This window comes from Brachyhypopomus gauderio, unplaced genomic scaffold, assembly GCF_052324685.1.
Source record: "Brachyhypopomus gauderio isolate BG-103 unplaced genomic scaffold, BGAUD_0.2 sc47, whole genome shotgun sequence".
NCBI classification, from domain to species: Eukaryota; Metazoa; Chordata; class Actinopteri; order Gymnotiformes; family Hypopomidae; genus Brachyhypopomus; species Brachyhypopomus gauderio.
In genome coordinates this window covers 1216665-1229677 of record NW_027506873.1, presented here as the reverse complement: position 1 = coordinate 1229677, position 13013 = coordinate 1216665, and the positions used below count along the sequence as shown (strand labels likewise).

The 13013-nt window shown below is 41.3% G+C and overlaps 1 protein-coding gene across 1 annotated transcript; it reads left to right on the top strand.

The window, feature by feature from the left end:
- Window positions 1–6035: 6035 nt before the first annotated feature.
- On the top strand, window positions 6036–7871 carry purbb (purine-rich element binding protein Bb). The gene has a single exon (XM_076986581.1). The coding sequence runs from the start codon at window positions 6078–6080 to the stop codon at window positions 6975–6977; it is 900 nt and encodes a 299-aa protein (XP_076842696.1). The 5' UTR covers window positions 6036–6077; the 3' UTR covers window positions 6978–7871.
- Window positions 7872–13013: the final 5142 nt, after the last annotated feature.

Below are 13013 nucleotides of genomic sequence, written 5' to 3'. Positions count from 1 at the left end.
AGTGTATACTTTTACTAAACCTATGAAGGAAACAGTTGTGTGTGTGAAACAATAGTGTATTAAAACTATGTAGTCCTGATGGACTCCTGAATTACGTGACTTACGTGTCTTACTACTTTTGTTCTCAAAGGAAAGGAACACAACATCACTGATGTTTGCTATAAATATACTGGTAGACATCCAGACTTCCTCTGGACTTGTGCACTAGTGGAGGGCAGGGTGGGGAAAGGTGTGAGGAAGTATAGTAGTTCATGTTTAAAATTAAAAGTGGAGCCCACAGTAGAAAGCTTCAATATGAAACAAAGAATCCATATGAATCCATGTGAAGTGGATGGTGGCACAGTGGATGGGGTGTTCTTTATGGTGTACTAAGCCAAAGTTCATGTTTTTTTTTATAAAAAATACTTGCAGAGAAGTATTTGCTTGAAGCCCCATCGACTGGGGGGGACAACCGGGTCTGTTGTCCCAGGCCCCAGGGCCAAGGGGGCCCATCAAAGAGCCCAGCAATTTATTTTATTAATTTATTAATTTAAAGTCTATAATTTTTACATAATCTTGAAATCTTTCATTAATATAAAATTCTGTACTCAAAATAACCCAGCAAACATGCGACGTCAGAAAGACGTTAAAATCATGTCTGTATCACGTCAGTCCAGACTCACTTTTGCACATCTGGTGGACGTTCAAAACTGGTTCAAAATCTGACAGTCCGACTAGGACCTCAGCTAGACGTCTATGGACGTGCATGACGAGTTTTCTATCTGAACGTCTGATTAGGACCTTTATTGGATGTCAGTGGACGTGCAAAAGGGGTTAACTATTCACACGTCTGACTAGGGTCTCTATTGAACATCAGTGGACGTGCAAAACGGGTTCACTATTCACACGTCTGACTAGGGTCTCTATTGAACATCAGTGGACGTGCAAAACGGGTTCACTATTCACACGTCTGACTAGGGTCTCTATTGAATGTCAGTGGACGTGCGAAATGGGTTCACTATCCACATTAATATTTTCACATCATATTTAGCTATTTGTTATACTAACTACTGCATATTTAATGTTCAATCATTTACGATTCTATGCCCCCCTACACACACACACACACACCTTTTTTATTCTCGTACTGGCCAGTTTCAGCTCTCCCCACTGAGCAAAGACACGTCCAAAAGACGTCAATTAAACATCTTCGTCAGACGTTTAAAAGACATCCACTGAAAAGCCAGAATGAAAGTTTTTGCAACGTCTTTTTTAAACGTCTTTTGAACATCCATTATTAACGTCAACTGAATGTCAGTAATAGACGTTCAGAAGACGTTTAAAAAAAGACGTCGCAAAAACTTTCATTCTGGCTTTTCAGTGGACGTCTTTTAAACGTCTGACGAAGACGTTTAATTGACGTCTTTTGGACGTGTCTTTGCTCAGTGGGAAGCTCAATGGCTAAAATATATGTTTTTTACCTATCTGCATATTTTCCATTAAGTGCATACACCCCCGCCTCCCACTGAAAAAAGGTTTGATCCAGCACCGACTGTAAAGCGGGAAATTCAGTGGTGGATAGTTAAAGTAAACACAAATCTGGAGTGCAGAAAAGAGAGGAAAACATTTACCTGACGAATTTTAATGTTGCATTGTGTTCCTGGTTTGAAAAGTGCTTGAATTTAGGCTAAAGTACTTGAAAATGCTTGAAATTGTAACTACTTCGTTTCACAACAAATATCTGTCTGACTGAACAGTTCTCTTGTATTACGTTAACAAATACGAGCCTCTTGTAATTCCAGGACGAAACATGAGAGAACGTGAAGAAGTTAATATTGGGCGTTTTGAAAATAAACAACCATTAAATAATGTGATAAAAAGCGAATTATTTTGAGTATATGTATAAATATTTAACTTAATTACGTTTAACAGCTGGAAAATATTGAAATGGACCTTTAAAGTGACGTACAAGTGCTTCAATTCCACCTTATAAAGGTGTATGAACCCTGCAAACACGACTTTGTTCATTGCGCTGAGGCGCAGGCGCGCAAAGTTACAAAATTCGAGAGGTGCACGACCTCGCGAATCGACAGTGCGAGGCCCTCAGTCAGAAATAGCTTTGATGTGTGGCTATGTTATATACTATATGACAGACATGTGAACAAGTCACTAAGTTGCAAGTAACAAGTAAGTCTCAAGTCTTCACAATCAAGTCTCGAGTCAAGTCCCAAGTCAATACAATCAAGTCTCGAGTCAAGTCCCAATTCTTAAACTTCAAGTCCTAGTCAAGTCACCAGATGTAATTTCAATATTTAACACAATTGATGCAGTTGATTAGTAGTATATTAAGTTAGTCAGACTAACTAACGTTAGGCATTTGAGTATTTCGGTTTGCTTGAGTGAGATGTCGTCGCAATTGTCGTCGTCGTCATCACCTACACCCCCCCCCCCCCTCGCGTCCGTCCGTCAGTCCCCCCCCCCGGCTTTCGAATTATCGTTATTGCGGACCCCTCACACAAGTCAAGTAGCTCATGTGGACCCTTGTAAAAGTTAATTTCCAACCCCTGAGTTACCACATCCCAGCTAGCTAGCTAACCGTTATAGCATTATGTGAAATATACATAGCAGCAGAGTTGTATAATCCAGGTTCAGAAAGTAAAAGTCCTCACCAGGATTTTGCTCAAGCTTCCTGGATTGTGTTGATTCCACTCATTTTACCTGGATTGCACTAATTAGAAATCTAGCAAGCTTGAGCAAAATCCTGGTGAGGACTTTTACTTTCTGAACCTGGATTATATACAACTCTGCTGCTATGTATATTTCACATAATGCTATAACGGTTAGCTAGCTAGCTAGCTAGCTTAGTTTGTGCAGCCTCAAATGTCGAACAAAGTTTGAAGTGGTTGCATCTCCATCTCTTATCCTGACTCCACATGTCTTGCATGTCACAGTTCTTCTTATTCACAACAGCATAATCTTTATAATTGAACAGGATAATTTTTGGGAGCATGTTGCTTGTCCTCTCCGCACAAATTCAACGCTGCTGCCCCCCCTCCCCCTCTCCCTCTCCCCCTCCCCGATCGGTTACGGATAAACTGAGCTGAGCAGTTCACATTTTACAGCACCATTTAATACAAAATGATCCAGTTATGTGATTCTATATTACTTATTTATTATGTTAAAATAAGGGTGACCAGACGTCCTCTTTTTCCCGGACATATCCTACTTTTGAGACCTAAAAAATGTCCGGGGGGAATTTCAAAATCATCCGGGATTTTGCGAAGGAAGTGTGGGTAGATCGCATGACATTAAAAAGTAGTGTATGAATGACAGGCTATTGTCCATCTGCACTGATGGTTGTATTTTGATTCACATACATGGTAGCCAATCCGATGTCTAGGGTTTGACACACGCTAACCCCCCCCCCCCCCCCCCCCCCCCCCCCCCGTCAACTATCGACACACACGCCGCTAGAAAATAAATTTGTAAAAGGTGTCCTCCTTTTCAGAAACCCAAATCTGGTCAGCCTAGTTAAAATAATGATTTCAAGTCTTTTCAAGTCTTAAAGCTCAAGTCCGATTCCAAGTCCAAGTCAGTAAAGGTAAAGTCTAAGTCAAGTCGCAAGTCTTCAGTGATGTTGTCGAGTGAAGTCACAAGTCATCAGTTTAGTGACTCGAGTCGGACTCGAGTCCAAGTCATGTGACTCGAATCCACATTTCTGCTATATGACATAACACAAGGATTGTCTGCTACAGAGGAAATTCAAATGACGTTGGGGGCGGGGACTTTCTTGTCCCGGGCCCCAGCAAGACTGTCAACGGGCCTGTTTGCTTGTTAAATGTAGTAGTTTGTTAAAAGTCGCGGTGCACTCTGACATTTGTTTCACCCCATTTGTGTTACAATTTACCAACTAATGGGGTAAGTTGTAACACAAGCTCGGGGTAAATTGTAACAATAAGAAGTATACAAAATATGCACACAAATTAGTTATTTGTGCACATGTCAATATCTAACACCTGAATACATAAATAAAGGTAGTTAGTTGGCTAATTTTAAAATATGTAAAAAAAAATGTATAGCTTGTTCACAGGCATCTCTTCCAATACATATCAACACAACATATATAAATAACCTGAGACATACTAACTAAGTCTAATACGTGCAGGTCTAATCGGCACCTGTCAAATACTCGGTACAGGGTTGCCAACCTTTCAAAATCACTTGGAGTGAGATTTGATTTAGGGGGGTGGTGTGTGTGTCAAACGTTGAGCGGGGGGGGGGGGGTGTCAAATGTATATGTTTCCTCTATGATGCGCCTAAAGCGATCGATCACCAGTGGTTGGCGCCAGGGCGAACTAGCAATAAACTAGATAAAGTTTTTTTCAGCGTGAGAAATCGGATGAATGGCGTGTGAAGACATTGAATGGCGTGTGAACGCGTATGTCTCACGCTCATTGCGTGAGAGTTGGCAAATCTGTCGGTCGGACTGCCTCACATGGAGTCATCCAAAGATATAGATCTGCTTTCCCTGTCCAGGTAGCAGTCAACGCATCCAAATTTTTGGCCTGCTGTGAATTCTGAATAGTGTTTGTCTTAGTTTACTACCTTAATTACTACCTAACGCACTGGGCAACTGGGTAGCGCTTTTTACAACACATGTCACGAAGCAGCTTTACAATTGTATTGTATCCCTAATGAGCAAGCCAGAGGCGACAGTGGCAAGGAAAAACTCCCTATGATTTTGGGGATTAGGAAGAAACCTCGGGAGGACCAAGACTTGTTCATTGAGGTTTTGTAATTTGTCACATTTATTTTCCATAAAACATGACTTGTTTTGTGATAACCCCCAAAGACCGTACACTTGCATTTGTCTTCCTTCCGCCTTTTAGATACACACCTCATTTGGTCTGACTGCAGTTGAGCGAACACTTACTAACGCCTGTGTTTGGAAACAGTTTGAGCTAAAACACTATTTGCTAATAAGTTGTTGGTTCTTTTCTGCAATACTGTAATAATAATAATCACCATGATCTTATTATTGTTATTGTTGTTGTTATTATGAATGCGTTAGAAATGATAAAAATTTTATCTCAATGGCAATAAATGATGAGACAATTAGCAAATCAGCAAACAGAAGAATCTATTACTGATATTTCAGCCATCAATACACAGCCCTCTATCGCTCCCGTGTGGTGATTGTGAGGGACTGCATGGCAGAATGTTATAATGTTCTGTTAATGTTTTATAATGTTAAAAAACCAAAGCTGTAATCTGCTCAGTGTATAAGAAAAAATTAAATAAAATTTAACAAATGCAAATTCCACGCAACACATATTACAGTTGTCTAATAAAAATTGTTTAAATAAATCAGGACAGAAGAAACCTATAAGTTTTACCCTTACTCTCCATTTCAGGCAATACAAACTACATGGCATTTTGTAAAATATACGCTCACTTTGTAATGCGCAGAAACGGTAAATAAATTAATTAGGTAGTTATACCTAAATTGTGTTATCAAATAGAACAGTGCAGTGGACATAAATGCCTAAAAATAATAATTATTGAGAATTAATTAAAATACATAAACATATGTATTCATTCCAACATAGCGCAATTATTTGTTAGCTTACTATTAAAACTGGATTATGGCAAGTTTATTCAAATATGGTGAATAAAATGATCTCGACAATTCGAGATAGTATTTTACGCTCTTCAATACGATCGGAGAAGGTGATTAAAATGTACTAGTTGAACAGCTGACCTGAGTTCAGTTCTTGATTCGAAAATGTAACTTGACATGTAACAGTGTGAATTAGAAACGTTGGTCCTGAATCAGACCACGACTTTCTCCTTCAAAGCTTGCGCTCTCAAAGACAGGAAGTGCCCGCATGTAGAAAATATTTCAGACCAATAGTAAACGTTGACCCGCCTTCACAACTTTAATGACAAGCAGGCAGACCTGTCATGAACCTTTTCTGTCTGTTATTGGCAGATTTGAGGCCAATGTGATTGAAGATATTCAATATCCGTAAAATTGACGTCAGGAGTGTTCACTGTCCGCAATATACGCAGGGAGAAGTTGGCTGGTGGCGGTGAAGATGGCGGATGGAGACAGTGGGAGCGAGCGCGGTGGTGGCAGTAGTGGTGGAGGAGGAGGCAGCGGGTTCCAGCACTTCCAGAGAGAACAGGAGACCCAGGAGCTGGCGTCCAAGCGACTTGACATACAGAACAAGCGCTTCTATCTGGACGTCAAGCAAAACTCGAAGGGCAGGTTCATCAAGATAGCCGAGGTCGGCGCCGGGGGCTCTAAAAGTCGCCTGACCCTCTCTATGTCCGTCGCGGCGGAGTTTCGTGACTACCTTGGGGATTTCATTGAGCACTACGCCCAGCTTGGGCCCAGTAGCCCAGAGCAAATCGCACAGTCCTCTGGAGGTGACGACGGTGGGCCACGACGAGCGTTAAAAAGCGAATTCTTAGTCAGAGAAAATCGCAAATACTACCTCGATCTGAAAGAAAATCAGCGGGGGAGGTTCCTGCGAATTCGTCAGACCGTCAATCGAGGGCCCGGCTTTGGAGTTGGAGGCCCCGGGGGAGGTATGCAGGCCGGCCAAACTATTGCACTCCCGGCGCAGGGCTTGATAGAATTTCGAGACGCCCTGGCCAAGCTTATAGATGATTATGGCGGAGACGACGAGGAGCTGACCGGAGGCACCGCAGCAGGGGGGTACGGCGAACTCCCCGAGGGCACCTCCATTATGGTGGACTCCAAGAGGTTCTTTTTTGATGTTGGGTCCAACAAGTACGGCGTGTTCCTGAGAGTCAGTGAAGTAAAGCCGAGTTACCGGAACTCAATCACTATTCCTTTCAAAGCTTGGAGTAAATTTGGAGGCGCATTCTGTCGTTACGCAGAGGAGATGAAAGAAATCCAGGAGAGACAGCGTGATAAAATGTACGAAAGGAGAGAAGAGTCGGAGGGTGAAGACGTGGATGATGACTGATCAAGTCGCGTAGTTCACATGAGATCTGCTACAGAATTTGTTACGATATGCAGAAATGACCGAAGAAGTGCATGATTAATCGGACCTAAATAGCCTACTAAAATATTGTGGCGTGATATTCATTTGACAGAAAATATAGATAATAATAAGATTGTGAAGTTTGTGATGACGTTTGGGAATTTCAAGAAAACCGCCTAAAGCCATGAACGAGTGATATTTCGTAAGGTGAGAAATATGATTTATTACTGAAACAGCCCTGTCATAATCCAGAAGTAAAATTGTCTAAGATATTATTTAAACTTTTATAATGTCAAACACTAATGCTGCGGGAAAAGCAGTACGTACACGCGAACGCAAGCAATTGGAAAGGATCTATAGGCCTATAGCTCGATATATTTTAAAAGAGTAGACTACCATTCATTAGTCTTGATGGAGTCCTTAATGAGGTGTTATTGGGGTGGACTGAAACCTGTGAAGAATGCAGCGTGGTTTTGCGGGCGACGTCAAGAAAAGGGGCAGTGAAGTGAAATAAAATGATCAGATCGTCGTCTTTTCCAATTTGGGTCCAAACCCAATGACCACATAAAAATTAAAGTAATTTCTCCCTGTAGCTATATGGACAGACCAGTTGAGTCAATGCAATGAACCCATACTCCTTTTTATTTAAAGTTCAGAAATGCGTAGAGGAGTATTCTTTTTCTTTCGTTCCCTTTTTTGTTTAGAAGACTATAGACAGATTATACTTTATGACAGAATAACTGAACAAACCAGCATATTTTTAATACATAAAATAGAAAATATATGTGTATTGCAGAATTATTAAAGCCAGTTTTGTAAAAAAAAAAAAAAGATAGGATTTGAAGAATGTCCAATGTATTTGTTTTCCAAAAAATTGTGGAAGAGTATAACCTCAATGTAAGTAAAGAGCTGTAGTATGATATATTGTGACAGTTTATTTCATAATATGTAAATCTCATTCCTTATTCCTCACAATGCAATTTAGGTTTGTGTTGTTCTCACACTAATTTGTGTTCCATTTCTTCCCTATATTACACCAATTAAAGGGAATGTTCAGACAGACAGTGCTAATATGGCTAACGATTAATAAAAAGTTATTTTCCTGAATGCCAAGATTACTTCCCAACAGGCAACACTAACATAATAAGAAATGTTCCTTGTTGGTGTGATACCATGCTAACAGGCAACACTAGCTTTTTATTCATTATAATAAAAAAGTAGCACACTTTCCCTTAGTGACATTCAATAAAAACGTCACTCATGTCTGTCAAATTGTCCTTTAGTAATTAGACTGTTGTCCATGCCCGCATCTCATTCAACATAGTGTATGTAGCTATGTTGATGTCATCAAGTTTTGTCATTTTTTTCTCTCCATCCTAAATATGATTTTAATGGGAAAGCAAATATGATGTGCATTGTAGTTTTTATGTACCCTTAACATCTTTGGGTGTTACTTAGGCTGAATTTTAAGATAACTGGTCATGTATACGTCTTTCTCTTCTGAAGAACATGTGAATTACCCAAGCAGACAAGTGGTTTATGACCATGATTTGTAAAAGTGTGTTATGGTGATTTCTTTGCCACATTTCATTTGTCGCACTTTAATAAGGGGAGGCAGCATGTCTTGATCTGTTTTTTTCCACCTGTCCACAACTAAGAATTTCAGGAACATTTGGAGGCTCAACAGTGCTTTGCATATATAAAAAACACATTTTATCATCCCTACTAACTTGTACTGTTTCATGTCAAATGGCAGCTGTTCTAGAGTCATAGTGTGTCCTGCTGTAAACTACCGTCCTGCTCAGTGCTAACACCTTTATTTTTTGCTGAAGATGCACTTAAGTCCAACCACAGAGCACATTTTTTTGACAGATGGACCACAATAAGGTAAACATGTCATCTGTAACCTGACTTGTTTCATGTCTACGCCGCATGCTGGCACACCTGTCTGTTGCAGAATCAGTAGTGGTTGATCTGGCCAGACGTTAGCGCTCCTGCTTCTTCTGCTCCAGCCCAAGTGCTAGTCCTGGGTTCTAGGTCCATTGGATCCAGCCCGGGTGTTAGGTCCATTGGGGTTCTATCTGATTCTGCACTTGCAGCAGCTGTTCACATGCAGCAGTGAGCTGACCTAGCAGGCTGGCTATTTTAATGTAATGGGAAGGCTAGCATTCCTGCTCTGGTGGCTGAGGCTTCAGCTGCGCCGTGACGTCTCCAGTGCAGACAGACACAAGGGCTTGATTGTCAAGCCTGCTGCACACACCTCCCAAAAATGTTATTACTTTAACAAAACTGCAGTAAGTACACACACACACAATGCAGTGTTCAGTCTGTTCGTTGTTCAGGCACTATGAACCGACATTATTTTTAGCCATTTTCAGGACGGGTTTAGTGACAATTTGGACTATTAAATGGATGTCAGACAGCTGCTAGGAACACTCGACACTCAAAGCATTTTCAGTGGGCTTGTTGGGGCAGTATGCAGCCAAATTACCACCAGCTGTTGGCGAGAACATTCTACCAGCTCCTCAGCTGCTGTATGGAGAGAGAGAGCCCCACATTTTCCCTGACCAACACAACATTATTTCTCAACAAAGAAAAATTGTAATCATGCTGTGAACCTGTGAGGTCTGTGTGATTGTAGTAATCTATGGTAATAATATTTTTATTACATGCGTCTGTCAAATTAAAATGATCAGTGCAGTTCAAAGAGGGACTTACTGTTTGTGCTTTAAGTGGTAGTAGCTGTTGTTGCTTTTGAAGTAAAACATTTGAGTTATACAAGGCTAGACTGAATATTCTGATTGTATGCAGGATTTCTTCACCACAACTGGTTGATTTGTCTTCCTGTGTCTCAAGGTTGGGGAATATGAAAGTTCTGTTCACAATTTCCATATCTCCAAACACTTCTAAACTGAAACAATACCTTTGTGTGGGGTGATTTCTGTTTACTATTTCAGGTCCTTTTACAGAGCTCAGCAAAATTGCTAGTGGACTATTTTGAACCTGCAAGTACAGACTTAGAAATTTATGGAACATTGTTTATCTAGCCTGAGAAATAGTTATTTTTCCAATCAATCTGATGATGTTTTCAGAGATTCTAATATGAACAGCAAGTCTACGTCTGGTTCTACTCAGGTCCCTGGCATCTTCAATGTATCTTCATGCTCATATACCTCCCTTCACACTTGATGCTGAAGCGGTTGGGAGGAAGATGTGATAAATATTCCTGCAACAGGAACTCTGTCATGACACGAAAGCAGACACTGGAGTGCTGCTGGTTCAAATTCACCCCCCTTATCTCAGACTGCCTCCTGTAAACCACAGACTGGGCGGCCATCTATTTCCCCATGGCTACGCAGTTTTTCAAATGGAGATTTACAATCTATATTTAGAAAATGCTATGTATGTTTGTAACAGAATAAAAGAAACTATAATTGATGGAAAATGTGTCCCTTTCCCATTGCTGTTCTTTCTCTTGTTCAAACCAAATCAAATTTTATTTGTATAGTGCTTTTTACAACAGTTGTTGTCACAAAGCAGCTTTACAAGTGTCCGAGTCTGAGCCCCCAGTGAGCAAGCCAAGGGCGACAGTGGCAAGGAAAAACTCCCTAAGGGCATGAGGAAGAAACCTTGAGAGGAACCAAGACTCAGGGGGGGAACCCATCCTCCTCTGGCCGATGCTGGTCACCATGACAACAATTTAAAAAGAGAGAAACAAAGAAAAGATGTGAGGTATAAATAAAGTCCATCTTGGTGTGTATTTATATATATGAGTTCTTTATGCAATTCCTGTACAGTCCCAAACGTCTTGATGGTTGGTAATGTTATACATGAGTTCTTTATGTAATTCCTGTTTGGTCCTAAACGTCTTGATGGTTGGTAATGTTATACATAGCAGAGGAGAATTCAGGGCAGTGAGAGGGCCCAGTGTAGTGGGTTTATCCTTCATCCACACTGGTTAGTCAGGGCGGTGGGTTGATCCTCCATCATATCTGGTTAGGCAGGAGGTGGCCGGCCCAGGACGGATCTCTGGAAAGGCTCGTCTCTCCTCATCTCAGTGTTCCTCGAGTATGAATGTTTGATTTATATAGCGCCTTTCAGAATACCCAAGGCGCTTTACAATTTAACACAGGTACAAGTCACCAATCACACACACCGGCGAGAAGCGGCAGCCAATTGCGCACAGCGTACTCTACCCTGGGGGACTGAATGGGGTGCAGGAAGGGGAGAGAGAGGACAGACCCTAGTGGCAGAGCACCATCCACCACTGGGCATACAAGCACACACACATTCAGACACTACTTTTTATTGAACAAAGAGACACAGACACACACTCAGGGAGAATTTGTCAGGGACTGCCAATTTACCTAACCTCCATGTTTTTGGTCTGTGGGAGGAAACCGGAGATCCCGGAGGAAACCCACACAAACACAGGGAGAACATGGAAACTCCACTCAGATAGAGACTTGAACCCAAGACCCCAGTGCTGAGAGGCAAACGTGCTAACCACCAAGACACCGTGTTGCCAATGTGTAGGCGGTCAGCCATGTGGAGAAGATAAAACAGAGAAAATTAGTGGGACAGATGAAATTATAAACATTTCTGGAGTGTGGCAGCAACTCTGGCATTAAATTAAATTATTACAGCCTAGCTGCAAAGGCAGAACCAGAAGGTAACAGACTTGAGAGCATTCTGAGACATTGGCATCCATCCACTGCACTGTAAATGTATGTTATGATTTTATCCATCTTCAACATCCAAGAAGACATGTTATCTAAATACAAAAAACATAATATGACTACTACAATGTTACCAGGGTTGCCAACTCTGGTACACGCATTTGACCGCCTTCACACGCTCTCACGCTACACATTAGATTTCTCACGCCAGAAAAAAAAATCTAGTTTATTTACCTCGGATCCACATATATGATATAATGAGTTACTAGTTCGCTCTGGCGCCAACCACTGGCGATCGATCGATCGCGTTATAATACTTAATTTGTGTCCATTTTACACCGCCACCCCCTCCCCCCCGGTAACAATTTACGTTCGCCACCCCCTCTCCTACAGTGTGGGTGGCTGTGACTGACCCACTCTGACATCCACTGTGCCACCCCAAACATAAAGCACATGTAACATTAACCAAATAAATTATTTAAAAGATTTTAATACTTGATTCTGGCATTAGTTCATCATTAGGGTGGTTCTGTAGTTCTGTAACCAGCGTGCAGTGCAGGTGGTGATGGTGGGATTTGGGGTCAGGTAGAGTTCATCTCCAACCACAGAGAAACATTCATACTAATCGTACTGATTCCTTTCTCACACATACACTTACAAAGCTTAATTGCTTACAATCGACACATTCCGCATATTTGGGGAAAGTCAAAAGGTGAACACAGCACCCTTTCAGTTTGGACGAGAGCGGTAGCTTGCTATTTAAGGCTTGACAAATTCAGTTCAATGTGTTGTTTCCGTCTTTTGTGTAAGCTACATAGAGTAATATGAACCAATGAAGCCACTAACACTTCTTTCTACTGAAGCATGCAAAGCTCTGCTTCATAAACTCTCCATTGCCATAAGCAATAGAATCAGGTTCACAGCAATACGTGAACGGGACTGGAGCTACAACCTAGCAATCCGGGGGCGGGGGGTTGCACTAGAGAGGGTTTCTATGTTCGCAGGAAGAAACCCTGCTCCCAGTACGCTGGGCTGCCCGGCTATATATAGCCTGTGTTACCATGTGTGCCGAGTGAACATGGCAACGCTGAAACAGCCATTCTGCATGACAGCGTGCAAAACTGGTACCGATGATACAGATACGCGGACGCTTACGGTGGAACAAAACTTTTATCAGATTCACGTTATGTAGATAGGAACACGAACAATTGTAAGATTCACTCTAAATTGTAATTGTTCAGTTATATATTTAAATCAAATGGATTCCTATAACACTGAATACCAGTGTCTTATTGAATATTAATTATATAGACAGCTAAGAAGTTGAAAGCCTTGTTAA